General features: G+C 44.9%; 1 protein-coding gene across 5 annotated transcripts in view; it reads right to left on the bottom strand.

Moving 5' to 3' along the window:
* Positions 1-3,086: 3,086 nt before the first annotated feature.
* Positions 3,087-27,907, bottom strand: part of LOC110523223 (DENN/MADD domain containing 1A) — a 175,508-nt gene continuing 150,687 nt past the window's right edge. For 2 of the 5 annotated variants that reach the window (XM_036976817.1, XM_036976815.1), the window contains 7 exons: positions 27,670-27,726; positions 26,733-26,897; positions 21,186-21,248; positions 8,487-8,557; positions 5,889-6,026; positions 4,718-4,952; positions 3,087-4,499 (listed from right to left, as the gene is read on the bottom strand). In XM_036976817.1, the coding sequence (XP_036832712.1) occupies positions 3,390-4,499; positions 4,718-4,952; positions 5,889-6,026; positions 8,487-8,557; positions 21,186-21,248; positions 26,733-26,897; positions 27,670-27,726 (1,839 nt within the window). In that variant the 3' untranslated portion in view covers positions 3,087-3,389. The remainder of the gene's footprint in view (positions 4,500-4,717; positions 4,953-5,888; positions 6,027-8,486; positions 8,558-21,185; positions 21,249-26,732; positions 26,898-27,669; positions 27,727-27,907) is intronic. The other 3 variants (XM_036976818.1, XM_036976816.1, XM_036976819.1) reach the window with 3 other exon arrangements.

The following is a 27,907-nucleotide window of genomic DNA, read 5'->3' as shown; positions in this document are numbered from 1 at the left end:
GGAGGGGATATGGAGGGGAGGGGATATAGAGGGGAGATACAGGGGATGTGGACAGGGGATGTGGAGGGGAGGGGATGTGGAGGGGATATGGAGGAGATGTGGAGGGGATATGGAGGGGCTGTGGAGGGGAGATACAGGGGATGTGGAAGGGAAGGTGTAGGGAAGATACAGGGAATGTGGAAGGGAATGTGGAGGGAAGATACAGGGGATGTGAAGGGAAGATACAGGGGGTGTGGACAGGGGATGTGGAGGGAAGATACAGGGGATGTGGAAGGGAATGTGGAGGGAAGATGCAGGGGATGTGGACAGGGGATGTGGAGGGAAGATACAGGGGATGTGGACAGGGGATGTGGAGGGAAGATACAGGGGATGTGGACAGGGGATGTGGAGGGAAGATACAGGGGATGTGGAAGGGAAGATACAGGGGATGTGGACAGGGGATGTGGAGGGAAGATACAGGGGAAGTGGAAGGGAATGTGGAGGGGGAGGGGATGTGGAGGGAAGATACAGGGGATGTGGAGGGAAGATACAGGGGATGTGGAGGGAAGATACAGGGGATGTGGACGGGGATGTGGAGGGGATGTGGAGGTATGGACACCATCTACATCAGCAATAAATAGACACACCAAGGACTTTTGCCCAACGTAGATATGGATTAAAACATAATGGAGTATCCTTGACGGTAAGGCAAAGACTGTTGTCACTGAATGTTCACTCATTCAATAAATACTGTGCTGCTGTCTTGACCAAGTGTTAGAGTGAGATTTCATTTGCATTGCTCGGATTCTTAAACCACACTTCAAATGTATAGTTGATCAAAAGTTACCACAGCCCCTAAGAAAGGTGCATACAAACCATAGGGTTCCTTGAAAAGCGATATATAAATCCCATGTATTATTATTCAATGAATACTAAGGGTGAGTGCAGTACTAATGATTGTGTTTCTTATAAACACAATGAATACTTAGGGATGTCTAGATATAGCCAGTTAAATATTGACAGCTAATCACTAATCACTTGTGAATTAATTATCGCTAACTTGAGTAATGTATGACTAGCTAATCAACGTCACTAACACCGTGCTTCAGAGAAAAGTCTGTATTTTGGCTGTATTTTGCAAACCTTTTTGACAAAATCAATTAAAAAGGTCCATATTATAAATGCATATTGTAGTATAGGTGAATCATTGTCTAAAACTGGGGGAAATATTTTGCAAACCATTTGAGGATGGACTAAGAAAGACTTAAATGTCACTGAAGTTCTTGCTAACTCATTAGTCCCGTTCTCCATAAGCTGTTGTGACCAGAGAGGAGAAAAGCGCTAACTCTGAGGAGGAGTTCCAAAAGATGAAACTTGACTTAATGTTTCTAGTATTAGCCGACACAGTACTTGATATCTCTTTAATCAATCATACACTGTACATTCTATTTTGTTCCCTCTACATACAAAGCAAGGACCAAGATGTGTTCCAATTAAATTGTCCACAGACATCATTTGACATGATTTTGCTCCACAGCCTTACTGTATCTTCCACCACACTGTTAGCCTTAGCATGTAGGAGTTCTCCCAAATGTTAGCCCCAATGACTCCATGAATGTGATTACCCACAAGGCGGTGGGGGTTTATTTGTAGCAGTTGTCGGGACAAACGTCCTATAGTGTCACAGACTAGTGTCGTCTTAGTTCTTGGTCTAGGTCCTGATTTGAGTCATTTCGGATCCAAACGGAAGCGCACTGGCAATCCGTTGCAATCGCAACTGACAACGATAGCCATTTTGTCAGTACATACTTTACACTCTTGCACACATAGTAGCAGCACACTGAGCAAGCAGCCAGTGACTCAGTAGTAGATGATCACTGTCCTCAGACACAGAAAACATGATAACACTTAGAATAAGGCCAAAATTAACAAAGGGTTAGGGAATACATGGGATGAGTTTAAATAGCAAACATGATTGGTGCAACATGGTTGTTCTATAGTCCTCTCCTACGACATAGGAATTTACAATCATGGCATCTTAAAGTTTGACAAATGAATTAGCAAAAGTTTCACCTGAAAGATTGCTGTAACCGGCATAACGTAAACCAAGGTCCACAACCAACCCCGTTCAGTCAAAATGTTCTGGTGGATTTGCTTCAGTCAATGACAACAGTCCATTAGTTAGTCCAGGCAAACAAAATCATGTATCATTCAAGAGTTTCCTCTACAAACATGACGCCGCTGAACACATTGAGGGTGGACGGACTGCATGTTAGTGATGTGCCACAGATCGGACTAGAACACCGCTAAGCAGGGAAATCCACAAACTACTAGCTACTCTAATGATTAGCATTACCATCGTAGCAACAGACACGGCTCTGACAGTTTCTGAGACATGATGGCCTTTTGGTGCCGGGTCCCAGGATAGAGTCAAGATGTGTTTTAGAGGCCACACGCCTTCCAGTTTGAGCTAAGCTAACGTCTAAGTGAAGGCATTGAACACACACAGCTAATACCAAGGGATACTGTGCAAGAGCGTGCTAGCATGGGCTGTGCATGGTTGGCATATACAGCGTACTGAAAGAAGCAAGGCCGGGTTGAGAGTCCCATTCCAGACTGAAGGACGAGAGAGAGGAGAGAGAGGGGAGAGAGAGACATAGAGAGAGGAGAGAGAGAAGAGAGAGAGGAGAGAGAGAGAGAGGAGAGAGAGAGGAGGGGGGAGAGAGAGAGAGAGAAACATAGAAACAGAGAGAGAGGGAGAGAGAGACAGAGAGAGAGGGAGACATAGAAAGAGGGAGACAGAGAGAGAGGGAGAGACATAGAGAGAGACGGAGAGAGAGAGAGGGAGACCGAGAGAGAGGGAGAGAGGAGGGGGAGAGAGAGAGACAGAGAGAGAGGGAGAGACAGAGAGAGACGGAGAGAGAGAAAGAGAAACAGAGGGAGAGAGGAGGGGGAGAGAGAGAGAGACAGAGAGAGACGGATAGAGACAGAGAGAAACAGAGAGGGAGAGAGAGAGACAGAAAGAGAGGGAGAGAGAGAGGAGAGAGAGGAGAGAGAGAGACGGAGAGAGGAGGGGGAGAGAGAGGGAGAGAGAGAGAGAAACATAGAGAAACAGAGAAAGACGGAGAGAGAGAGAAACAGAGACAGAGAGAGACGGAGAGAGAGAGAAACATAGAGACAGAGAGAGACGGAGAGAGGAGGGGGAGAGAGAGGGAGAGAGAGAAAGAGTGAGGTGTGAACCCCGACATTTAGCAGAGGGGGAGACGGGGGAGAGGGGACAGCTTGGAACCCAGCCTCTTGATTGGTCGCCTGACACACAGACTCTGTTACTCATTGGTCAGCAGCATAAGCTGGTGCAGGGAAGAGGTGAATAAGACAACGCCCACACGTGGAAAGTAAGGAAAGGGGGGTTAGTCAAAAGTCTCCCACTTCCCCCGAAGGCCCTCCACCTTCTTTTTAGGTGGTGCAGCGGCCGGCTTAGCCATGGCCAGTAGGTCCCCAAAGGGATCCTGAGTCTCGTTGGAGTCCTCTGCAGTGTTGGGAGGCTTTGGCAGTACCCTAGTGGCGAGGCTAGGGGTGGGGACCGAGGGGGAGTCCAACAGGTTAGAGAGAGCATGGTGGCTGCCTGAGGAGGTGGGGGGAGGACCGCCATGATTGGGGAAGGCAGACCGCATGGATCCCATACCAGGAGGGAGGGTAGACCCCACGGGGGAGGACAGTCTGTAGAGCCCCAGCATTGTAGAAAGAGGGTGAGGAGGGTGACCATGGGGGGAGGCGTGGAAATAGGTGGAGGCGGGAGGCCCGTAGGCACGGCCGCCGAAGGGATTCCCCGCTACGGTGGGCGAGTAGTGTCTGTGGGTGGAGTAGCCGAGGGGCGGGGTGAAGGGGTTCAGGGGCATGTGTTGGTGGAAGGGGGGCAGGCTCTGAGGGTAGGGACGTGGCGGGAGAACAGGCCTGGAGGTTGGAGGTTCGGCACAGGACCGTGAGTCTGCTCCTTCCCCTGCCAAGGCTGGGGTGGTGGTGGTCTGGGCCGGGTTGTTCAGGGGGTCCAGGAGGCTGAGCAGGTCCACATCCTCCCCGTCATTGAAGTCCATCTTGGTGGGCTGCAGCATCAGGTCACCCCCCATCCCAAGGGCCTGCCGGAACTCCTGCCCCCCTGCTGTAGTGGTCCCACCATCCCCCACTACCCCCGGCTTGATCCGGGGCTGGGGCACTGGTGGCGGACCCAAGACCTTACCTGGCTCTGGGGTTTTCCTTCCCTGGGGACGGGGGATGGTGATGCACTCCCCTTGGCTGTGGCTGGTGAAGAGATCCGGCCGCTCGAGGACCCCGGGACCGAAGCTCTCTCGGCTAGGGGGCTGCAGCTCTTCCAGGTCAGGGGGGGGCACGGACAGGGGTCGGTCCCAATTCGGAGACACCCGGCCGGACATGGCCATATCATCCTGCCCATGCATGCTCCACATCTTGTTGTAGGGGTTGGAGTGCTTGAGGCCTGGAAGGGTGCCACTCAGGTCCATCCGCTACAGAGGAAAGAAACAAGAGACTAAAACAGCTGATAACCTGTACTATCAAATGCTATATAATGTAACATGAGTATAGATAATGGACCACAGAAGTCGAACAGTTTTTTTAACCGGCTCGTGGGCTGTTTTTGGCACGCAAACCGGGAGTTTCAGACCCCTGAAATCCATTTTTGATCCAGGTCTGTAGCCACCATGTCCCACGTGTCCTCTGGTACCTGGTAGATTAATTTCTGCTGCTCCTGGGGGTCTTTGGGTGTGCGGAGGTCCTCCAGGCTCTTGGCCAGGCTGAGTTGCTGTCCCTCAGGCTCGTCCAAGCAGCTGAACATGTTCCCCAGCAGGTTGATATCAGCAAACTTCTCCATCACTGGGCTGGGCGGGGCTGTGTAGGAGGGGCCGCTGATGGGCTCCTCCCCCTCCTCCGCCTCTTTCAGGGAGCGGTAAGGAGGCGGCCTGTAGGACAAATTATTTAATTAGTTACATGCATGTGTGCAAGGCTGCACGCACAGTTGCACATAATTAATATTGTCACATTCAGTACAGTAAACTGTTGACAGGGGTGGGCAACTCCAGTCCTCGGGGGCCTGATTAATTGATTAATGGAGGCAAAACTGTGACACCAATCATGATCTTCAGTTTAGAACACAATTTGATTAATCAGCTGTGTTTACTAGGGATGGAGAAAAACTGTGACACCAATCAGACCCCCGAGGACTGGAGTTACCCACCTCTGTGAGCAGTTACACTGTTACAGTCCCAGCACATAGATACGACTATTAAAGGAAAGATTCAACCATTTTGAATGTTATATCATTTCTGTGCATATCGGAGCGATGTTCTATCGATTCTCAGGGTCATGTCATGTTTTCATGTGTACCTGAGCTTACTGCCGTTCAAGCAGGCAGAAATACATCCTACATCATATCATACGGATTATGCTGTATTCCTGCCTGTTTGAACGGCAATCTGTCTCTACACTTGTTGTCGCTACACTTGCTGTCGCTACACTTGCTGTCTCTACACTTGCTGTCTCTACACTTGCTGTCTCTACACTTGCTGTCTCTACACTTGCTGTCTCTACACTTGCTGTCTCTACACTTGCCTGACTGAGGCCTGCTTTGTTTTGCTACATGATAAGCTACTATTGCAGCAGATATTAATGTTTGCTGGCAATGGAGCCAAAAACCATTTGAGAGATGGACTACAAAACATAATGCAGACAGCAGAAAGAGATCGTGTTCAGCCAATCAGAAAACAATCAAAGAAAAAACATTGGAAGAGTTGCGGATCAGCTGCCCAATCATGCATCGAGCCGGACGGAGATAAGCCAATCAAAGAAGCACTACACAATGAAGTGAGTGCATTATCATAGGTAGGAGTGCAGCGTACAGGGGTGACCATTCGAAGGGGGCAGAGAAGAGAAAGTTCTCGGGGAAGCTGGCAATGGAGTGGTCTTCGTGCTGCAGCTCGTCGCCTGATGAGTCCTCGGACAGAAAGACTGTGTAGTGACGTGTGGGACGGCCACCACTAGGGGAGGTAGATAAGCATAGGCAGAGAGAGAAAGAAAGGGAATGACAGTGATAGAAAAGGAAGGAGAGATAAAGAGATATCCCATATCCCACACAGAGCAGCGAGAGAGAGAGAGAGGATGGAGAGAGAGAGAGAGAGAGATAAAGAGATATCCCATATCCCACACAGAGCAGCGAGAGAGAGAGAAAGAGAGGATGGAGAGAGAGAGAGAGAGAGAGAGAGAGAGAGAGAGAGACAAAGAGAAAGAAAATTGAATCATTTTTTGTATATCAGATGATTTTGTGTGAAAGGTTATCTTTAAAAAATAATTTATGTATGACTGAAAGATATAGAACAGAACACTTTAATTTGATTGAATTATTTATTTGTTTTTCAATAAGGTGTGAGAAATGGAGAGATGATTGAAAAAGACTGAAAGAGAGAAATCTTAGTCTTGGCCTGTGACATATTTTTCTTCATTGGTAACAGACCAATCCAACAACTTATTTTCATAGGCCACAAGAGGGCAGCAAACATATGTAGACTTCACCAAACACGAGTCTGAGTGTCGTCTGTGAGTCTTCAATCAAGTGGTTTTTAACTTTTAACCAATCAGCATTCAGGATTAGACCCACGCATTGTATAAAAAAACAAATAAGCATTCCCACAACCTTTGAATAAAACACTTAGATTGTTACAGCTTTGTTAATCTAGTGGCCAAGTCCAGCCTAAAAACTCCATGAATATTTGATTGTGACTTAACTGAGAAAGGTTCAAACACACTATGAACTGAAAACCCAGAGGTGTAATGTATTGAGAGTAGTTGGCTAACTCCCAATGGTTAGCTTCATGCTACTCTACACCTCAGGAGACTGTGAAATTGGCTAACTCCCAATGGTTAGCTTCATGCTACTCTACACCTCAGGAGACTGTGAAATTGGCTAACTCCCAATGGTTAGCTCCATGCTACTCTACACCTCAGGAGACTGTGAAATTGGCTAACTCCCAATGGTTAGCTTCATGCTACTCTACACCTCAGGAGACTGTGAAATTGGCTAACTCCCAATGGTTAGCTTCATGCTACTCTACACCTCAGGAGACTGTGAAATTGGCTAACTCCCAATGGTTAGCTTCATGCTACTCTACACCTCAGGAGACTGTGAAATTGGCTAACTCCCAATGGTTAGCTTCATGCTACTCTACACCTCAGGAGACTGTGAAATTGGCTAAATCCCAATGGTTAGCTTCATGCTACTCCACACCTCAGGAGACTGTGAAATTGGCTAAATCCCAATGGTTAGCTTCATGCTACTCCACACCTCAGGAGACTGTGAAATTGGCTAGCTCCCAATGGTTAGCTTCATGCTACTCTACACCTCAGGAGACTGTGAAATTGGCTAACTCCCAATGGTTAGCTTCATGCTACTCTACACCTCAGGAGACCGTGAAATTGGCTAACTCCCAATGGTTAGCTTCATGCTACTCTACACCTCAGGAGACTGTGAAATTGGCTAACTCCCAATGGTTAGCTTCATGCTACTCTACACCTCAGGAGACCGTGAAATTGGCTAACTCCCAATGGTTAGCTTCATGCTACTCTACACCTCAGGAGACCGTGAAATTGGCTAACTCCCAATGGTTAGCTTCATACTACTCTACACCTCAGGAGACCGTGAAATTGGCTAACTCCCAATGGTTAGCTTCATGCTACTCTACACCTCAGGAGACCGTGAAATTGGCTAACTCCCAATGGTTAGCTTCATGCTACTCTACACCTTAGGAGACTGTGAAATTGGCTAACTCCCAATGGTTAGCTTCATGCCACACTAGCCCTCAGAAGCTTTCATACAAGCTTCTGGGACTGTGGGGCTGAGTACCAACATAAATAGAGGGTTTCCAGGGATATCATGGAATGTATCTGCATACATTATACTGCGGCTAATATGTGCGTTTCTGGTAGTGAGTATGTAGATGAAGTGTTTGTGTATGTGTCAATAACATGGTAGTGGGTATAGTTGCAAGTTCCTCATTATTAGTATAGGACAGGGTTCTCCAACTTCAGTCCAAAATAATCAACTAATTGTGTTCTTCCTTTTTGGATTTCTGAAGGGCTTGAGCAAAAGCCTGCACATCCAGTATCTATCCAGCACTGGAGCTGGAGAACCCTGTCCAAATGAAAACTAAAACAATCTGTTGTAGTTGCAGACCTCAGTAAGTGTGTAGCTTATTAGGAACTAGGTGATGAAGATGGTGATGATGAAGATGGGTGATTTGAGGATGTGTATAGTGTATATTATGAGGAACTAGGTGATGACGATGATGGTGAGGATGATGGGTGATGAGGATGTGTATAGTGTAGATTATGAGGGACTAGGTGATGAAGATGATGGGTGATTTGAGGATATGTATAGTGTAGATTATGAGGAACTAGGTGATGACGATGATGGTGATGTGTATAGTGTAGCTTGGTGGTCTTACTGTTCAGGGCTACTCTCCAGGCCCACGTTGCTGCGAGGTCTCTTGGCCACCTGAGGCCTAGGTGGACGGGCCTGTGGAAATATAAAAAATAAAACAAACTATTCCAATCGAGTTACACTAACGGACACAGACACAGAAAATATTGTGCACATATGTTAGCCCATATGCATGTTGATATGTCAATACACATGCTTAGACATTAGCCCGTATGTGAATTTCAGTTGATAGGTAAAATGTCATATCCACACAGAATATAGTGATCTTCTCCTGTCTGACACCAAAGACATTCCGCAAAAAAATGTGGTGAACCCTAAACCTTGGATGGTGTAGGATGTGTCATAACAGAGCAACCCTACAGCTAGAGACCAGGTGTGGTCAGAGGTCATGGGGTTCAGTGAGGGGTTAGAGGTCAAATGTGATCTGGTATTTCCAGCTGCCCAAGCTGCCCCCAGCCCTGACCCTAACCCAGAGGGTCAAACTCAGTGGGAGGAGGTAGGAAAGAACTACAAGACTAATTAGTGTGTGTGTGTGTGGGGGGGGGGGGGGGGGGGGGGGGGGTCTTGGAAAATATAGAGTCTGGGAAACAATAGATAGGGTCTTGGAAACAATATAGTCTGGGAAACTATAGAGACTGGGAAACAATATAGTCTGGGAAACTATAGAGACTGGGAAACTATAGAGACTGGGAAACTATAGAGACTGGGAAACTATAGAGACTGGGAAACTATAGAGACTGGGAAACTATAGAGACTGGGAAACTATAGAGACTGGGAAACTATAGAGACTGGGAAACAATAGATAGGGTCTTGGAAACAATAGATAGAGTCTGGGAAACAATAGAGTCTGGGAAACAATAGAGTCTGGGAAACTATAGAGACTGGGAAACAATAGAGACTGGGAAACAAAAGAGACTGGGACACAGTATATATAGACAGGGAAACTATAGAGACTGGGAAACAAAAGAGACTGGGAAACAATAGAGTCTGGGAAACTATAGAGACTGGGAAACTATAGAGACTGGGAAACAATAGAGACTGGGAAACAGTATATATAGACAGGGAAACTATAGAGACTGGGAAACAAAAGAGACTGGGAAACAATAGTCTGGGAAACTATAGAGCCTGGGAAACTATAGAGCCTGGGAAACAGTAGATATAGACAGGGAAACTATAGAGACTGGGAAACAAAAGAGACTGGGAAACAATAGAGTCTGGGAAACTATAGAGCCTGGGAAACAGTAGATATAGACAGGGAAACTATAAAGACTGGGAAACAATAGAGTCTGGGAAACTATAGAGACTGGGAAACTATAGAGTGAGAAACTATAGAGCCCGGGAAACAATATATATAGACAGGGAAACAATAGAGTCTGGGAAACAATAGAGTCTGTGGAAACAATAGATATAGACAGGGAAACAATAGAGTCTGGGAAACAATAGAGACTGGGAAACAAAAGAGACGGGGAAACAATAGAGCCTGGGGAAACAATAGAGCCTGGGAAACAGTAGATATAGACAGGGAAACTATAGAGACTGGGAAACACTAAAGCCTGGGAAACAGTAGATATAGACAGGGAAACTATAGAGACTGGGAAACAATAGAGACTGGGAAACAAAAGAGACTGGGAAACAAAAGAGACTGGGACACAATATAGTGTGGGAAACTATAGAGTCTGGGAAACAATAGATAGGGTCTTGGAAACAATATAGTCTGGGAAACAGAGTCTGAGAAACTATAGAGACTGGGAAACAATATAGTCTGGGAAACTATAGAGACTGGAAAACTATAGAGACTGGGAAACTATAGAGACTGGGAAACTATAGAGACTGGGAAACTATAGAGACTGGGAAACTATAGAGACTGGGAAACAATAGATAGGGTCTTGGAAACAATAGATAGAGTCTGGGAAACAGAGTCTGGGAAACAATAGATAGGGTCTTGGAAACAATAGATAGAGTCTGGGAAACAATAGAGTCTGGGAAACAATAGAGTCTGGGAAACTATAGAGACTGGGAAACAATAGAGACTGGGTAACTATAGAGTCTGGGAAACAATAGAGACTGGGAAACAATAGAGACTGGGAAACAAAAGAGAATGGAAAACAATAGAGCCTGGGAAACAGTAGATATAGACAGGGAAACTATAGAGACTGGGAAACAATAGAGCCTGGGAAACAGTAGATATAGACAGGGAAACTATAGAGACTGGGAAACAATAGAGACTGGGAAACTATAGAGACTGGGAAACTATAGAGACTGGGAAACAATAGAGACTGGGAAACAGTATATATAGACAGGGAAACTATAGAGACTGGGAAACAAAAGAGACTGGGAAACAATAGAGTCTGGGAAACTATAGAGCCTGGGAAACTATAGAGCCTGGGAAACAGTAGATATAGACAGGGAAACTATAGAGACTGGGAAACAAAAGAGACTGGGAAACAATAGAGTCTGGGAAACTATAGAGCCTGGGAAACAGTAGATATAGACAGGGAAACTATAAAGACTGGGAAACAATAGAGTCTGGGAAACTATAGAGACTGGGAAACTATAGAGTGAGAAACTATAGAGCCCGGGAAACAATATATATAGACAGGGAAACAATAGAGTCTGGGAAACAATAGAGTCTGTGGAAACAATAGATATAGACAGGGAAACAATAGAGTCTGGGAAACAATAGAGACTGGGAAACAAAAGAGACTGGGAAACAAAAGAGCCTGGGAAACAATAGAGCCTGGGAAACAGTAGATATAGACAGGGAAACTATAGAGACTGGGAAACACTAAAGCCTGGGAAACAGTAGATATAGACAGGGAAACTATAGAGACTGGGAAACAATAGAGACTGGGACACAATATAGTGTGGGAAACTATAGAGTCTGGGAAACAATAGATAGGGTCTTGGAAACAATATAGTCTGGGAAACAGAGTCTGGGAAACTATAGAGACTGGGAAACAATATAGTCTGGGAAACTATAGAGACTGGAAAACTATAGAGACTGGGAAACTATAGAGACTGGGAAACAATATAGTCTGGGAAACTATAGAGACTGGAAAACTATAGAGACTGGGAAACTATAGAGACTGGGAAACTATAGAGACTGGGAAACTATAGAGACTGGGAAACTATAGAGACTGGGAAACAATAGATAGGGTCCTGGAAACAATAGATAGAGTCTGGGAAACAATAGAGTCTGGGAAACAATAGAGTCTGGGAAACTATAGAGACTGGGAAACAATAGAGACTGGGTAACTATAGAGTCTGGGAAACAATAGAGACTGGGAAACAATAGAGACTGGGAAACAAAAGAGAATGGAAAACAATAGAGCCTGGGAAACAGTAGATATAGACAGGGAAACTATAGAGACTGGGAAACAATAGAGCCTGGGAAACAGTAGATATAGACAGGGAAACTATAGAGACTGGGAAACAATAGAGACTGGGAAACTATAGAGACTGGGAAACTATAGAGACTGGGAAACAATAGAGACTGGGAAACAGTATATATAGACAGGGAAACTATAGAGACTGGGAAACAAAAGAGACTGGGAAACAATAGAGTCTGGGAAACTATAGAGCCTGGGAAACTATAGAGCCTGGGAAACAGTAGATATAGACAGGGAAACTATAGAGACTGGGAAACAAAAGAGACTGGGAAACAATAGAGTCTGGGAAACTATAGAGCCTGGGAAACAGTAGATATAGACAGGGAAACTATAAAGACTGGGAAACAATAGAGTCTGGGAAACTATAGAGACTGGGAAACTATAGAGTGAGAAACTATAGAGCCCGGGAAACAATATATATAGACAGGGAAACAATAGAGTCTGGGAAACAATAGAGTCTGTGGAAACAATAGATATAGACAGGGAAACAATAGAGTCTGGGAAACAATAGAGACTGGGAAACAAAAGAGACTGGGAAACAATAGAGCCTGGGAAACAATAGAGCCTGGGAAACAGTAGATATAGACAGGGAAACTATAGAGACTGGGAAACACTAAAGCCTGGGAAACAGTAGATATAGACAGGGAAACTATAGAGACTGGGAAACAATAGAGACTGGGACACAATATAGTGTGGGAAACTATAGAGTCTGGGAAACAATAGATGGGGTCTTGGAAACAATATAGTCTGGGAAACAGAGTCTGGGAAACTATAGAGACTGGGAAACAATATAGTCTGGGAAACTATAGAGACTGGAAAACTATAGAGACTGGGAAACTATAGAGACTGGGAAACTATAGAGACTGGGAAACTATAGAGACTGGGAAACTATAGAGACTGGGAAACAATAGAGACTGGGAAACAATAGATAGGGTCTTGGAAACAATAGATAGAGTCTGGGAAACAATAGAGTCTGGGAAACAATAGAGTCTGGGAAACTATAGAGACTGGGAAACAATAGAGACTGGGTAACTATAGAGTCTGGGAAACAATAGAGACTGGGAAACAATAGAGACTGGGAAACTATAGAGACTGGAAAACTATAGAGACTGGGAAACTATAGAGACTGGGAAACTATAGAGACTGGGAAACTATAGAGACTGGGAAACTATAGAGACTGGGAAACAATAGATAGGGTCTTGGAAACAATAGATAGAGTCTGGGAAACAGAGTCTGGGAAACAATAGATAGGGTCTTGGAAACAATAGATAGAGTCTGGGAAACAATAGAGTCTGGGAAACAATAGAGTCTGGGAAACTATAGAGACTGGGAAACAATAGAGACTGGGTAACTATAGAGTCTGGGAAACAATAGAGACTGGGAAACAATAGAGACTGGGAAACAAAAGAGAATGGAAAACAATAGAGCCTGGGAAACAGTAGATATAGACAGGGAAACTATAGAGACTGGGAAACAATAGAGCCTGGGAAACAGTAGATATAGACAGGGAAACTATAGAGACTGGGAAACAATAGAGACTGGGAAACTATAGAGACTGGGAAACTATAGAGACTGGGAAACAATAGAGACTGGGAAACAGTATATATAGACAGGGAAACTATAGAGACTGGGAAACAAAAGAGACTGGGAAACAATAGAGTCTGGGAAACTATAGAGCCTGGGAAACTATAGAGCCTGGGAAACAGTAGATATAGACAGGGAAACTATAGAGACTGGGAAACAAAAGAGACTGGGAAACAATAGAGTCTGGGAAACTATAGAGCCTGGGAAACAGTAGATATAGACAGGGAAACTATAAAGACTGGGAAACAATAGAGTCTGGGAAACTATAGAGACTGGGAAACTATAGAGTGAGAAACTATAGAGCCCGGGAAACAATATATATAGACAGGGAAACAATAGAGTCTGGGAAACAATAGAGTCTGTGGAAACAATAGATATAGACAGGGAAACAATAGAGTCTGGGAAACAATAGAGACTGGGAAACAAAAGAGGCTGGGAAACAAAAGAGCCTGGGAAACAATAGAGCCTGGGAAACAGTAGATATAGACAGGGAAACTATAGAGACTGGGAAACACTAAAGCCTGGGAAACAGTAGATATAGACAGGGAAACTATAGAGACTGGGAAACAATAGAGACTGGGACACAATATAGTGTGGGAAACTATAGAGTCTGGGAAACAATAGATAGGGTCTTGGAAACAATATAGTCTGGGAAACAGAGTCTGGGAAACTATAGAGACTGGGAAACAATATAGTCTGGGAAACTATAGAGACTGGAAAACTATAGAGACTGGGAAACTATAGAGACTGGGAAACAATATAGTCTGGGAAACTATAGAGACTGGAAAACTATAGAGACTGGGAAACTATAGAGACTGGGAAACTATAGAGACTGGGAAACTATAGAGACTGGGAAACTATAGAGACTGGGAAACAATAGATAGGGTCCTGGAAACAATAGATAGAGTCTGGGAAACAATAGAGTCTGGGAAACAATAGAGTCTGGGAAACTATAGAGACTGGGAAACAATAGAGACTGGGTAACTATAGAGTCTGGGAAACAATAGAGACTGGGAAACAATAGAGACTGGGAAACAAAAGAGAATGGAAAACAATAGAGCCTGGGAAACAGTAGATATAGACAGGGAAACTATAGAGACTGGGAAACAATAGAGCCTGGGAAACAGTAGATATAGACAGGGAAACTATAGAGACTGGGAAACAATAGAGACTGGGAAACTATAGAGACTGGGAAACTATAGAGACTGGGAAACAATAGAGACTGGGAAACAGTATATATAGACAGGGAAACTATAGAGACTGGGAAACAAAAGAGACTGGGAAACAATAGAGTCTGGGAAACTATAGAGCCTGGGAAACTATAGAGCCTGGGAAACAGTAGATATAGACAGGGAAACTATAGAGACTGGGAAACAAAAGAGACTGGGAAACAATAGAGTCTGGGAAACTATAGAGCCTGGGAAACAGTAGATATAGACAGGGAAACTATAAAGACTGGGAAACAATAGAGTCTGGGAAACTATAGAGACTGGGAAACTATAGAGTGAGAAACTATAGAGCCCGGGAAACAATATATATAGACAGGGAAACAATAGAGTCTGGGAAACAATAGAGTCTGTGGAAACAATAGATATAGACAGGGAAACAATAGAGTCTGGGAAACAATAGAGACTGGGAAACAAAAGAGACTGGGAAACAATAGAGCCTGGGAAACAATAGAGCCTGGGAAACAGTAGATATAGACAGGGAAACTATAGAGACTGGGAAACACTAAAGCCTGGGAAACAGTAGATATAGACAGGGAAACTATAGAGACTGGGAAACAATAGAGACTGGGACACAATATAGTGTGGGAAACTATAGAGTCTGGGAAACAATAGATAGGGTCTTGGAAACAATATAGTCTGGGAAACAGAGTCTGGGAAACTATAGAGACTGGGAAACAATATAGTCTGGGAAACTATAGAGACTGGAAAACTATAGAGACTGGGAAACTATAGAGACTGGGAAACTATAGAGACTGGGAAACTATAGAGACTGGGAAACTATAGAGACTGGGAAACAATAGAGACTGGGAAACAATAGATAGGGTCTTGGAAACAATAGATAGAGTCTGGGAAACAATAGAGTCTGGGAAACAATAGAGTCTGGGAAACTATAGAGACTGGGAAACAATAGAGACTGGGTAACTATAGAGTCTGGGAAACAATAGAGACTGGGAAACAATAGAGACTGGGAAACAAAAGAGAATGGAAAACAATAGAGCCTGGGAAACAGTAGATATAGACAGGGAAACTATAGAGACTGGGAAACAATAGAGACTGGGTAACTATAGAGTCTGGGAAACAATAGAGACTGGGAAACAATAGAGACTGGGAAACAAAAGAGAATGGAAAACAATAGAGCCTGGGAAACAGTAGATATAGACAGGGAAACTATAAAGACTGGGAAACAATAGAGTCTGGGAAACTATAGAGACTGGGAAACTATAGAGTGAGAAACTATAGAGCCCGGGAAACAATATATATAGACAGGGAAACAATAGAGTCTGGGAAACAATAGAGTCTGTGGAAACAATAGATATAGACAGGGAAACAATAGAGTCTGGGAAACAATAGAGACTGGGAAACAAAAGAGACGGGGAAACAATAGAGCCTGGGGAAACAATAGAGCCTGGGAAACAGTAGATATAGACAGGGAAACTATAGAGACTGGGAAACACTAAAGCCTGGGAAACAGTAGATATAGACAGGGAAACTATAGAGACTGGGAAACAATAGAGACTGGGAAACAAAAGAGACTGGGAAACAAAAGAGACTGGGACACAATATAGTGTGGGAAACTATAGAGTCTGGGAAACAATAGATAGGGTCTTGGAAACAATATAGTCTGGGAAACAGAGTCTGAGAAACTATAGAGACTGGGAAACAATATAGTCTGGGAAACTATAGAGACTGGAAAACTATAGAGACTGGGAAACTATAGAGACTGGGAAACTATAGAGACTGGGAAACTATAGAGACTGGGAAACTATAGAGACTGGGAAACAATAGATAGGGTCTTGGAAACAATAGATAGAGTCTGGGAAACAGAGTCTGGGAAACAATAGATAGGGTCTTGGAAACAATAGATAGAGTCTGGGAAACAATAGAGTCTGGGAAACAATAGAGTCTGGGAAACTATAGAGACTGGGAAACAATAGAGACTGGGTAACTATAGAGTCTGGGAAACAATAGAGACTGGGAAACAATAGAGACTGGGAAACAAAAGAGAATGGAAAACAATAGAGCCTGGGAAACAGTAGATATAGACAGGGAAACTATAGAGACTGGGAAACAATAGAGCCTGGGAAACAGTAGATATAGACAGGGAAACTATAGAGACTGGGAAACAATAGAGACTGGGAAACTATAGAGACTGGGAAACTATAGAGACTGGGAAACAATAGAGACTGGGAAACAGTATATATAGACAGGGAAACTATAGAGACTGGGAAACAAAAGAGACTGGGAAACAATAGAGTCTGGGAAACTATAGAGCCTGGGAAACTATAGAGCCTGGGAAACAGTAGATATAGACAGGGAAACTATAGAGACTGGGAAACAAAAGAGACTGGGAAACAATAGAGTCTGGGAAACTATAGAGCCTGGGAAACAGTAGATATAGACAGGGAAACTATAAAGACTGGGAAACAATAGAGTCTGGGAAACTATAGAGACTGGGAAACTATAGAGTGAGAAACTATAGAGCCCGGGAAACAATATATATAGACAGGGAAACAATAGAGTCTGGGAAACAATAGAGTCTGTGGAAACAATAGATATAGACAGGGAAACAATAGAGTCTGGGAAACAATAGAGACTGGGAAACAAAAGAGACTGGGAAACAAAAGAGCCTGGGAAACAATAGAGCCTGGGAAACAGTAGATATAGACAGGGAAACTATAGAGACTGGGAAACACTAAAGCCTGGGAAACAGTAGATATAGACAGGGAAACTATAGAGACTGGGAAACAATAGAGACTGGGACACAATATAGTGTGGGAAACTATAGAGTCTGGGAAACAATAGATAGGGTCTTGGAAACAATATAGTCTGGGAAACAGAGTCTGGGAAACTATAGAGACTGGGAAACAATATAGTCTGGGAAACTATAGAGACTGGAAAACTATAGAGACTGGGAAACTATAGAGACTGGGAAACAATATAGTCTGGGAAACTATAGAGACTGGAAAACTATAGAGACTGGGAAACTATAGAGACTGGGAAACTATAGAGACTGGGAAACTATAGAGACTGGGAAACAATAGATAGGGTCTTGGAAACAATAGATAGAGTCTGGGAAACAATAGAGTCTGGGAAACAATAGAGTCTGGGAAACTATAGAGACTGGGAAACAATAGAGACTGGGTAACTATAGAGTCTGGGAAACAATAGAGACTGGGAAACAATAGAGACTGGGAAACAAAAGAGAATGGAAAACAATAGAGCCTGGGAAACAGTAGATATAGACAGGGAAACTATAGAGACTGGGAAACAATAGAGCCTGGGAAACAGTAGATATAGACAGGGAAACTATAGAGACTGGGAAACAATAGAGACTGGGAAACTATAGAGACTGGGAAACTATAGAGACTGGGAAACAATAGAGACTGGGAAACAGTATATATAGACAGGGAAACTATAGAGACTGGGAAACAAAAGAGACTGGGAAACAATAGAGTCTGGGAAACTATAGAGCCTGGGAAACTATAGAGCCTGGGAAACAGTAGATATAGACAGGGAAACTATAGAGACTGGGAAACAAAAGAGACTGGGAAACAATAGAGTCTGGGAAACTATAGAGCCTGGGAAACAGTAGATATAGACAGGGAAACTATAAAGACTGGGAAACAATAGAGTCTGGGAAACTATAGAGACTGGGAAACTATAGAGTGAGAAACTATAGAGCCCGGGAAACAATATATATAGACAGGGAAACAATAGAGTCTGGGAAACAATAGAGTCTGTGGAAACAATAGATATAGACAGGGAAACAATAGAGTCTGGGAAACAATAGAGACTGGGAAACAAAAGAGACTGGGAAACAATAGAGCCTGGGAAACAATAGAGCCTGGGAAACAGTAGATATAGACAGGGAAACTATAGAGACTGGGAAACACTAAAGCCTGGGAAACAGTAGATATAGACAGGGAAACTATAGAGACTGGGAAACAATAGAGACTGGGACACAATATAGTGTGGGAAACTATAGAGTCTGGGAAACAATAGATAGGGTCTTGGAAACAATATAGTCTGGGAAACAGAGTCTGGGAAACTATAGAGACTGGGAAACAATATAGTCTGGGAAACTATAGAGACTGGAAAACTATAGAGACTGGGAAACTATAGAGACTGGGAAACTATAGAGACTGGGAAACTATAGAGACTGGGAAACTATAGAGACTGGGAAACTATAGAGACTGGGAAACAATAGATAGGGTCTTGGAAACAATAGATAGAGTCTGGGAAACAATAGAGTCTGGGAAACAATAGAGTCTGGGAAACTATAGAGACTGGGAAACAATAGAGACTGGGTAACTATAGAGTCTGGGAAACAATAGAGACTGGGAAACAATAGAGACTGGGAAACAAAAGAGACTGGAAAACAATAGAGCCTGGGAAACAGTAAATATAGACAGGGAAACTATAGAGACTGGGAAACAATAGAGACTGGGAAACAAAAGAGACTGGAAAACAATAGAGCCTGGGAAACAGTAAATATAGACAGGGAAACTATAGAGACTGGGAAACAATAGAGACTGGAAACAATAGATATAGACAGGGAAACAATAGAGTCTGGGAAACAATAGAGCCTGGGAAACAATAGAGCCTGGGAAACAGTAGATATAGACAGGGAAACTATAGAGACTGGGAAACACTAGAGCCTGGGAAACAGTAGATATAGACAGGGAAACTATAGAGACTGGGAAACAATAGAGACTGGGAAACAAAAGAGACTGGGAAACAAAAGAGACTGGGACACAATATAGTGTGGGAAACTATAAAGACTGGGAAACAATAGATATAGACAGGGAAACAATAGAGTCTGGGAAACAATAGAGTCCGTGGAAACAATAGATATAGACAGGGAAACAATAGAGTCTGGGAAACAAAAGAGACTGTGGAAACAATAGAGACTGGGGTAACAATAGAGACTGGTAAACAATAGAGTCTGGTAAACAATAGAGACTGGGAAACACTAGAGCCGGGGAAACAATATAGTCTGGGAAACAATAGATTGAGTGTGGGAAACAATAGAGCCTGGGAAACAATAGAGACTGGGGTAACAATAGAGACTGGGAAACAATAGAGACTTGGAAACTATAAAGACTGGGAAACAGAGTCTGGGAAACAATAGATAGAGTCTGGGAAACAATAGAGTCTGGGAAACTATAGAGACTGGGAAACAATAGAGACTGGGAAACTATAGAGCCTGGGAAACAGTAGATATAGACAGGGAAACAATAGAGTCTGGGAAACACTAGAGCTGGGGAAACTATAGAGTCTGGGAAACAATAGAGTCTGTGAAACTATAGAGACTGGGAAACAGAGTCTGGGAAACAATAGAGTCTGGGAAACAATAGAGTCTGGGCAACAATATAGTCTGGGAAACTATAAAGACTGGGAAACAGAGTCTGGGAAACTATAGATTCTGGGAATCAATAGAGACTGGGGAAACAATAGAGACTGGGAAACAATAGAGACTGGGGAAACAATAGATAGAGCCTGGGAAACAATAGAGACTGGGGAAACAATAGAGGCTGGGAAACAATAGAGACTGGGGAAACAATAGAGACTGGGAAACAGAGTCGGGGAAACAATAGGGACTGGGGAAACAATAGCGAGGTAGGGAGTGAGAGGAGGAAGAAGAGAGGAAAGGGAGGGATGGGTGTAAAAAGTGAAAGGCTTAATTAATCCTGAGCAGGGAGGGAGGTCATGGGGGGGGGGTTATGTGTGTGTGGTGTGGTGTGTGAGAGAGTGTGTGTGTGAGTGTGTGTGCGCACGCGATAGGGGGAGCTTCATCATCTTCTTCTTCTTCCACGAATGATGACACCTTTTCTTAAGGATCTTTAGAACGATGACGTTGTGTGGTGGGGGTTGTTATCGCTGGGATAGAACCAAAGCCTGTGGGTCCTCGGGACCAGGCATAGGATTGAAGGGAAATGTGAAGAGAAGCATTACACAAGCTCCAGAGAAATAGCTCAGGCCAGTGTAACATACGACAGTGGCTTAGCAGCCATGAGTTTAAGTAACTGTTAAAGAGCTGTGCACTAGATGTCACACACACACACACACACACACACAGGAGGAAACTCAGGTATACACACTGAAACAGAGCAGAAAGATCAGGTGAATGAATGGGAGTGGATTAGTCCCTCCAGTCAACGTTAGGTTAAGGAAAGGAAGAAACCTAGTCAGTTTTCCAACTGACTGCCTTCAACTGAAATGTGTCTTCCACATTTAACCCAACCCCTCTGATTTTTCCACCTTTCCGGCTCTGGGATTTGGTTAATGGCCCAACGCTCTAACCGCTAGGCAACCTGTCGTTCAAAGGTCACCCTGTACCTCTGAGAGCACAGCATGATAGATGGAACATACCTGTGACGCATACTCTGACAGTATACCAGTCGATAAGCACGCACGCACACAAGCACAAACTCCAAATCACAAACTCAGGTGCCAAGGCCAGAGACTAGAGGTAGAGGGGTAGAGTGGGCAGGTACTCACGGGCCGCGCGTTGCCGCATTGGAGCCTGGGAGGAGGGGGCCGAGGGGGAGGCTCTCGGAGGGGCTGCACCAGAGACACCCAGGGGTCACACACATAAATAGCAATGGAGGGATATGATAATGTACACACACAAACATTCTGTATATGCATGCCCACACACACTACATTACATGTACATATTTGTTTCATCTTCAGATGGAGTGACACAATCTCACATATTCCTTATTTAGTCTGCATCTCTGCCTGGCAATACACAACTCCCACCACACAACCCCCACCACAGAACCACATCAGACAACCCCATCACACAACCTCCCACCACACAACCAAACCAGACAACCCCCACCAGACAACCCCCACCAGACAACCCCACCAGACAACCCCCACCAGACAACCCCACCAGACAAACCCCACCACACAACCACATTAGACAACCCCCACCACACAACCACATTAGACAACCCCCACCACACAACCACATCAGACAACCCCCACCACACAACCACATCCGACAACCCCCACCACACAACCCCAACCACATTAGACAACCCCCACCACACAACCACATTAGACAACCCCCACCACACAACCAAACCAGACAACCACATTAGACAACCCCCACCACACAACCAAACCAGACAACCCCCACCACACAACCACATTAGACAACCCCCACCACACAACCAAACCAGACAACCCCCACCACACAACCAAACCAGACAACCCCCACCACACAACCAAACCAGACAACCCCCACCACACAACCAAACCAGACAACCCCCACCACACAACCAAACCAGACAACCCCCACCACACAACCACATTAGACAACCCCCACCACACAACCAAACCAGACAACCCCCACCACACAACCACATTAGACAACCCCCACCACACAACCACATTAGACAACCCCCACCACACAACCACATTAGACAACCCCCACCACACAACCACATCAGACAACCCCCACCACACAACCACATCCGACAACCCCCACCACACAACCCCAACCACACAACCACATTAGACAACCCCCACCACACAACCACATTAGACAACCCCCACCACACAACCAAACCAGACAACCACATTAGACAACCCCCACCACACAACCAAACCAGACAACCCCCACCACACAACCACATTAGACAACCCCCACCACACAACCACATTAGACAACCCCCACCACACAACCCCACCACACAACCACATTAGACAACCCCCACCACACAACCACATTAGACAACCCCCACCACACAACCAAACCAGACAACCCCCACCACACAACCACATTAGACAACCCCCACCACACAACCACATTAGACAACCCCCGCCACACAACCACATTAGACAACCCCCACCACACAACCACATTAGACAACCCCCGCCACACAACCAAACCAGACAACCACATTAGACAACCCCCACCACACAACCAAACCAGACAACCACATTAGACAACCCCCACCACACAACCAAACCAGACAACCACATTAGACAACCCCCACCACACAACCACATTAGACAAACCCCACCACACAACCACACCAGACAACCCCCACCACACAACCAAACCAGACAACCCCCACCACACAACCAAACCAGACAACCCCCACCACACAACCACACCAGACAACCCCCACCACACAACCAAACCAGACAAACCCCACCACACAACCAAACCAGACAACCACATTAGACAACCCCCACCACACAACCACATTAGACAACCCCCACCACACAACCACATTAGACAACCCCCACCACACAACCATACCAGACAACCCCCACCACACAACCATATTAGACAACCCCCACCACACAACCATATTAGACAACCCCCACCACACAACCAAACCAGACAACCCCCACCAGACAACCCCCACCACACAACCATATTAGACAACCCCCACCACACAACCAAACCAGACAATCCCCACCAGACAACCCCCACCACACAACCAAACCAGACAACCACATTAGACAAACCCCACCAAACAACCACATTAGACAACCCCCACCACACAACCAAACCAGACAACCCCCACCACACAACCAAACCAGACAACCCCCACCACACAACCACACCAGACAACCCCCACCACACAACCAAACCAGACAACCCCCACCACACAACCACACCAGACAACCCCCACCACACAACCAAACCAGACAACCCCCACCACACAACCACACCAGACAACCCCCACCACACAACCACATTAGACAAACCCCACCACACAACCAAACCAGACAACCCCCACCACACAACCACACCAGACAACCCCCACCACACAACCACACCAGACAATCCCCACCACACAACCACATTAGACAACCACTACAACATCCCCTCCACTCAATACCACGTACCCACACCAACACAAAAACAGATGTTGCTAGGCCCTCCTTGAACAAAGTCTCAGCTAACTGACACTGTATCCTCGTTGCGGATGACAATGCTTTTAACGAATGTTGCCCTGACAGGTGTGTGTGTATATTAGAAAGAGAGAGGACGTGTGTGTCCTAATTATTCAGCGCTCTAATGAGAGGAAGAGATGGATGGAGGGTGCTGGGAGCAAAACCTCAACGACGTTCTCTCTCTCTCTCTCTCTCTCTCTCGGTATCTCCCTCCCATCTCTCTTCTCACCTCCCCCCCCCCCCCCCCCCCCCCCTTTTCTCTCTTCATAGCAGCGGAGGAGGCAGAGGCATGAGGGCTACTGGGGGGGTTACCATAGCGACATAATGAACGGGGTCCTCTGTCAGCGTGGTGTCACCATCGTCACGGTGATGTGTCTTGGAGTCCCCTGTGGTCATGGTGACACAACGTGGGTGACAGTGGTTGAGATGCTTTTCAGACCAGAGTACCTCTTAACCTTCTCCTTGTTTAAAGCTTTAACACCACTTTATGTCTTGGAGTATGTCGACTAAGTATTGATTTGATTTTTTATTTATTTTATGTTGACTGTAATGTATTACACTTGATTTCACTCCAGCTTAGTTAGGGTTGCTAGACACTAACTAGTGGAATGGTTTAACTGAGATCCAATGCTATTATTGTTTAGAAATGAGATCCAATAGTATTATTACGTTTAGAAATGAGATCCAATGGTATTATTTAGAAATGAGATCCAATAGTATTATTACGTTTACAAATGAGATCCAATGGTATTATTACGTTTAGCGAGTGGAGACTCAGAGACATGGATGACAGGATGGATTAGAGCCAGTGGAGACTCAGACATGGATGACAGGATGGATTAGAGCCAGTGGAGACTCAGTGACATGGATGACAGGATGGATTAGAGCCAGTGGAGACTCAGTGACATGGATGACAGGATGGATCAGAGCGAGTGGAGACTCAGAGACATGGCTGAAAGGATGGATTAGAGCCAGTGGAGACTCAGAGACATGCATGATAGAGCGTGTGAAACATGAGAAACGACAAGGAATGAGTGCAACAAAAGAGATGGAACGATAGAGAACCAATAACAACGATTGTGATAAAATTATAGAACTGACAGCACAGTAGCAAAAGGACAGTCACACTGTGCAAATCAGATAGATATTTATATACAGTATTTCTATAGTTATAACGATGACTGTAAATAGGAAAGACTGGGGGAGACTTTTCTTTAAACAACTGTGACTATAGGACAGTAGTGTTTTTTTAGGAGCATATACAGTGCCTTGCGAAAGTATTCGGCCCCCTTGAACTTTGCGACCTTTTGCCACATTTCAGGCTTCAAACATAAAGATATAAAACTGTATTTTTTTTGTGAAGAATCAACAACAAGTGGGACACAATCATGAAGTGGAACGACATTTCTTGGATATTTCAAACTTTTTTAACAAATCAAAAACTGAAAAATTGGGCGTGCAAAATTATTCAGCCCCTTTACTTTCAGTGCAGCAAACTCTCTCCAGAAGTTCAGTGAGGATCTCTGAATGATCCAATGTTGACCTAAATGACTAATGATGATAAATACAATCCACCTGTGTGTAATCAAGTCTCCGTATAAATGCACCTGCACTGTGATAGTCTCAGAGGTCCGTTAAAAGCGCAGAGAGCATCATGAAGAACAAGGAACACACCAGGCAGGTCCGAGATACTGTTGTGAAGAAGTTTAAAGCCGGATTTGGATACAAAAAGATTTCCCAAGCTTTAAACATCCCAAGGAGCACTGCGCAAGCGATAATATTGAAATGGAAGGAGTATCAGACCACTGCAAATCTACCAAAACCTGGCCGTCCCTCTAAACTTTCAGCTCATACAAGGAGAAGACTGATCAGAGATGCAGCCAAGAGGCCCATGATCACTCTGGATGAACTGCAGAGATCTACAGCTGAGGTGGGAGACTCTGTCCATAGGACAACAATCAGTCATATATTGCACAAATCTGGCCTTTATGGAAGAGTGGCAAGAAGAAAGCCATTTCTTAAAGATATCCATAAAAAGTGTTGTTTAAAGTTTGCCACAAGCCACCTGGGAGACACACCAAACATGTGGAAGAAGGTGCTTTGGTCAGATGAAACCAAAATTGAACTTTTTTGGCAACAATGCAAAACGTTATGTTTGGCGTAAAAGCAACACAGCTGAACACACCATCCCCACTGTCAAACATGGTGGTGGCAGCATCATGGTTTGGGCCTGCTTTTCTTCAGCAGGGACAGGGAAGATGGTTAAAATTGATGGGAAGATGGATGGAGCCAAATACAGGACCATTCTGGAAGAACCTGATGGAGTCTGCAAAAGACCTGAGACTGGGACGGAGATTTGTCTTCCAACGAGACAATGATCCAAAACATAAAGCAACATCTACAATGGAATGGTTCAAAAATAAACATATCCAGGTGTTAGAATGGCCAAGTCAAAGTCCAGACCTGAATCCAATCGAGAATCTGTGGAAAGAACTGAAAACTGCTGTTCACAAATGCTCTCCATCCAACCTCACTGAGCTCGAGCTGTTTTGCAGGAAGAATGGGAAAAAATGTCAGTCTCTCGATGTGCAAAACTGATAGAGACATACCCCAAGCGACTTACAGCTGTAATCGCAGCAAAAGGTGGCGCTACAAAGTATTAACTTAAGGGGGCTGAATAATTTTGCACGCCCAATTTTTCAGTTTTTGATTTGTTAAAAAAAGTTTGAAATAGCCAATAAATGTCGTTCCACTTCATGATTGTGTCCCACTTGTTGTTGATTCTTCACAAAAAAATACAGTTTTATATCTTTATGTTTGAAGCCTGAAATGTGGCAAAAGGTCGCAAAGTTCAAGGGGGCCGAATACTTTCGCAAGGCACTGTATGTCATTCCTAAATATAGCAGCATTAAAACAGTCAGTCCAACAGATTGACAGTCAGTGAGGAGAGATTAGACAGTTGAAGATATGAGGTTTTATATGCTGCTTATGGTTTTGCAGACTTACAGTATAGGACGCCTTCTGTCTCACACACACACACGCACACACACACACACACACACACACCCTCATTGACCTCTCAAACTCACCCCCCTTTCTATCCCTCCTGTTCCTTTCACCCACCTGTCCAAAGTGCACAGTGATAGGACGCCGTTCGTCCCAGGTGCGGGCGCTGCCGTCCTTTCCGTCTGTGGAGGTGGGCGACCCGGCTGTGGTGCCCTCCTCCCCGGTGCCCGTTCCTGTGCCACCAGTGCCCACTGTCGAGGAGTAGCCATTCTCTGCCAGCTCCTGGAGAGGGGCACAAGAATACGGAGGAGGTTGGCGTGGCTGGAGGGGGTAGTGGTGGTGATGGTCCCCATGCAGGGAGAGGGGGAGTGGAAGGTCGAGGGAAGAGGCCCTACAGGGCTATAGTGGAGGGGGGGGGCATAGGTGAGGGGTACGAGGGTAGGGGATGGCCAAAGCAGGATAAAAGGAGGGCCAAATAGGGGTTAGAGGGTCAGATAGAGGATTTAAGGAACAGAATAGGGCCATATTTGGAGAAAGGGTGTGAGAGAGGGAGAGGACCAAGATGAAGGAGCAGAATTGTAAAGATGTAAAGATGGTCAAGTTGGAGGGTCAAGTTGAGAGGTGAGAGGTCAACATAGGATCAAGTTGAGAGTGTCAAGATGAGAGGTCAAGTTGAGAGGTCAACAGAAGGTCAAGTTGAGAGGGTCAAGTTAAGGGGATCAGGTTGGAGAGGTGAGAGGTCAACAGAGAGTCAGGTTGGAGAGATAAACACACAGCGGAAGGAAGAGTGACAGCCAGGTGTGGGAGAGGAAAAAACATCAGTGAGTGAATTCTGTCGTCCATTGAGTGGCAGCGCATTTGTGTGTGCATGTGTGTGTGTGTGTGTGTGTGTGTGTGTGTGTGTGTGTGTGTGTCTGTGTGTGTGTGTCTGTGTGTGTCTGTGTGTGTGCCAGTTGTGTTCTGTGAAGTTGTTCTTCAGGCGGTGATTTGGACCAAAGACAAACATTGATAAAGATGAACAAAACCCAAACGCTGAACACAGAGAACTAGGTACCTTTTGCTTTAGTCGGCTCTTGACTTCCTTTATCCCCATCCTGGCATGATCTTTAGCCTTTGGAGGGAAAACACACAAAGGGTTATTTAGCAGATTTAGTTTCTGTTGATGTCTGTAAGTCAGGAGTCATCTTGCGTTCTACCTTTAAAGGGGCTATCAGCAGTTGCTTCATCCATTTTTGGACTCTGTCAGATCTTGGTCACCTCCCTGAACAAGGCCCTTCTCCCCCGATTGCTCA

The sequence above is a fragment of the Oncorhynchus mykiss genome, chromosome 5 (genome assembly GCF_013265735.2).
Source record: "Oncorhynchus mykiss isolate Arlee chromosome 5, USDA_OmykA_1.1, whole genome shotgun sequence".
Lineage (NCBI taxonomy): Eukaryota > Metazoa > Chordata > Actinopteri > Salmoniformes > Salmonidae > Oncorhynchus > Oncorhynchus mykiss.
Note: the sequence above shows the minus strand (reverse complement) of the source record. Positions and strands in the feature narration are given on the sequence as shown.